The 2,449-nt window shown below is 27.9% G+C and overlaps 1 protein-coding gene across 3 annotated transcripts in view; it reads right to left on the bottom strand.

The window, feature by feature from the left end:
- The window catches only part of LOC108686716 (ammonium transporter Rh type A), a 15,843-nt gene that overhangs the window by 4,899 nt on the left and 8,495 nt on the right, over positions 1–2,449 (bottom strand). For all 3 annotated transcript variants that reach the window (XM_018192156.1, XM_018192155.1, XM_018192154.1), the window contains 5 exons: positions 1,811–1,997; positions 1,458–1,608; positions 895–1,042; positions 526–744; positions 285–367 (listed from right to left, as the gene is read on the bottom strand). In XM_018192156.1, coding sequence (XP_018047645.1) covers positions 285–367; positions 526–744; positions 895–1,042; positions 1,458–1,608; positions 1,811–1,997 — 788 coding nt within the window. The remainder of the gene's footprint in view (positions 1–284; positions 368–525; positions 745–894; positions 1,043–1,457; positions 1,609–1,810; positions 1,998–2,449) is intronic.

Genomic DNA, 2,449 nt, shown 5'->3' with positions numbered 1-2,449 from the left:
AAAACAAAAAGAGAGAGAGAGAGAGAGAGAGAGAGAGAGAGAGAGAGAGAGAGAGAGAGAGAGATTAATTTCGTTATTTTTTACATGAAAGCATTAAGATATAATTAAAAGCATCATCAAAAAGCAAATCTTTTCTTCTATATTTTCTGATATATTTCTAATATAGATTTGATATGAAATATGAATTACCTCATAGATAACTAATTTTAAAAAAACATTAGAAACAGTTTTAAAAACAAATAACTAATCAACTGCCGCTATTGCATAATAATCTTCATTGTTACCGTAAGATATTTGTATCCCAGCACACTAATTACGCCGGATATGGCACCGATGATCAAAGCACCTACTGGTTGACACATCATACCTGCGTGTATTTAGAAAGTTCAAATTATTTTATTATGTATTATAAGATTTTACGTTATGTATTATATAAAATGCTACATGAGGAATATATGTATATATAATATATGTATATAATATTTTTAAATCTAGTATTTGCATATTAAAGAGATAATAATCAACCTGCAGCTGTGCCAATAGCAACACCTCCAGCTAGGGTCGAGTTTTGTACGTGTACCATATTGAATTTGTTGTCCTTAGAAACCAATGCCGACACAGCAAACGTGATCACGCAGCTAGCGGATATTGATAACAGAGTGTTGATTATAGCTCTCTGTTGATCATCTCCTGTCAATGCAGCACTATTAAATGACGGCCAAAATAACCATAAGAACACAGTACCTAAAGGCAGTAAATAATTATTTTATTATCCTATTAGCGGTTAATACTAAGAAAATGTGATAAAATTATATTTAAAAAAAGACTAAAACTGAATCAAATATTCATTATTATTATTATTATAGACATACAAATAGCTTCTTTGACACATACCGATCATGGCAAAAACATCTGATTGATAATTCGATCCTTCCAAATCATGTTCCTTTGGTTTTTCCTTCAATCCGAATACGAAGCTAATTGCCAATCCAAAATATGCGCCAAACACATGAACAAACATACTGTCACCAGCGTCAACAGCCTTAGAAATGTGAGAAAAATTTACATAATATAGAAAAGTATATCTTATCTTACAGAAATTACACCATATATTTACAATAAAATAAGTATCACTTATTGTTTACTTTAAAGTTTTCAAATAATATCGGTATTGTATAAAATAGAGTAATATTTATAATTAATAATATTTAGAAAATGGTAGAAAATATATACGAGTATTTATATATTATATATTATATATGTGTATGTATATGAAAAATTTATTGTTATATTCTAATTTTAATTATATATTATGTAGATAAACAAGAAATTTATATCAATATATATTGTTATATCAAATATTTTATGTCATCAAATGATTAATTTTTTTCTCTTTTTTTCTTTTTTATGCATCAATCTACTTATTGCAATCGTGCAAAAAATAAAAATAAACTCACCATAAACAATTCTTCGCCTACATACTTATTAATGGTAAACATAATCAATTCTACTATTCCCATGAACACCAATTGCATATAAGTCACTTTGCCTAAAACTGCTCCCATGGAGATAAGTGGCGTAGCCACAGCAACGTCTGCACTAAGTAAACTGAAAAATTTCGTAACGATACATGATGAAGAAATAAAATCTTTACTCAAATTTTAAAGAGATTATTTTTTATTTTATTTAAGTTTAGTGTAAAAATAAAAAATATTTATAACTCACATGTAAAATAAAACTAATATAAAACTAATATAATCTAATTACTTTATCTTTGCAATTTTTAATATAAATCAAAATAAACACTGACCTTTCTAATGAGAGATAAGCTTTATGACCTAACTGCATGTTCATTACGCCATCGCAGATTAAAGCCACCTGGACGAGAATTGCACCTATAAGGAAGGTCAGACCAACAGCGCTTTGACTGTACTTTTTGAGGAACGTCATCAGAAAGCCAAAACCAATCCAAATCATCACATGGACATCTTGATACACTACCATTTTAGACAGACCAAGAACAAAGAAAACAAGCATCTTCTAAATATATATCCGCAACAATTTGTATTAAGTTGATAAGTGGATAATGTTTTCTTTCTTCATTTACTTCTTTAATCATGTATACATAGTTAATTACAGTAATTTATCATTCAAGATTATGTATAGCATAGAATGACAGTGAAAGACGTAACTTACAATTTATGTTGATCATAATTTGTATATATATCAGCACTGCATTGCTTATATCCTGAGACTAAATAATTAGAGGAAAAATGCATTGGAGACCTTATAACAGAATCTAATCACAAGCGATTTTGTCAAAACTCTATGAAAGAAGAAGGTATATATTTCTTCCTTGTATATATTATCTCACCTTAACTGACTCATAACTTTAATTAAGATTATATTATAAAATAGTATATAAATAATAGTGAGATAATATTTATAC

The sequence above is a fragment of the Atta colombica genome, unplaced genomic scaffold (assembly GCF_001594045.1).
Source record: "Atta colombica isolate Treedump-2 unplaced genomic scaffold, Acol1.0 scaffold189, whole genome shotgun sequence".
In the NCBI taxonomy this organism is placed as follows: domain Eukaryota; kingdom Metazoa; phylum Arthropoda; class Insecta; order Hymenoptera; family Formicidae; genus Atta; species Atta colombica.
Note: the sequence above shows the minus strand (reverse complement) of the source record. Positions and strands in the feature narration are given on the sequence as shown.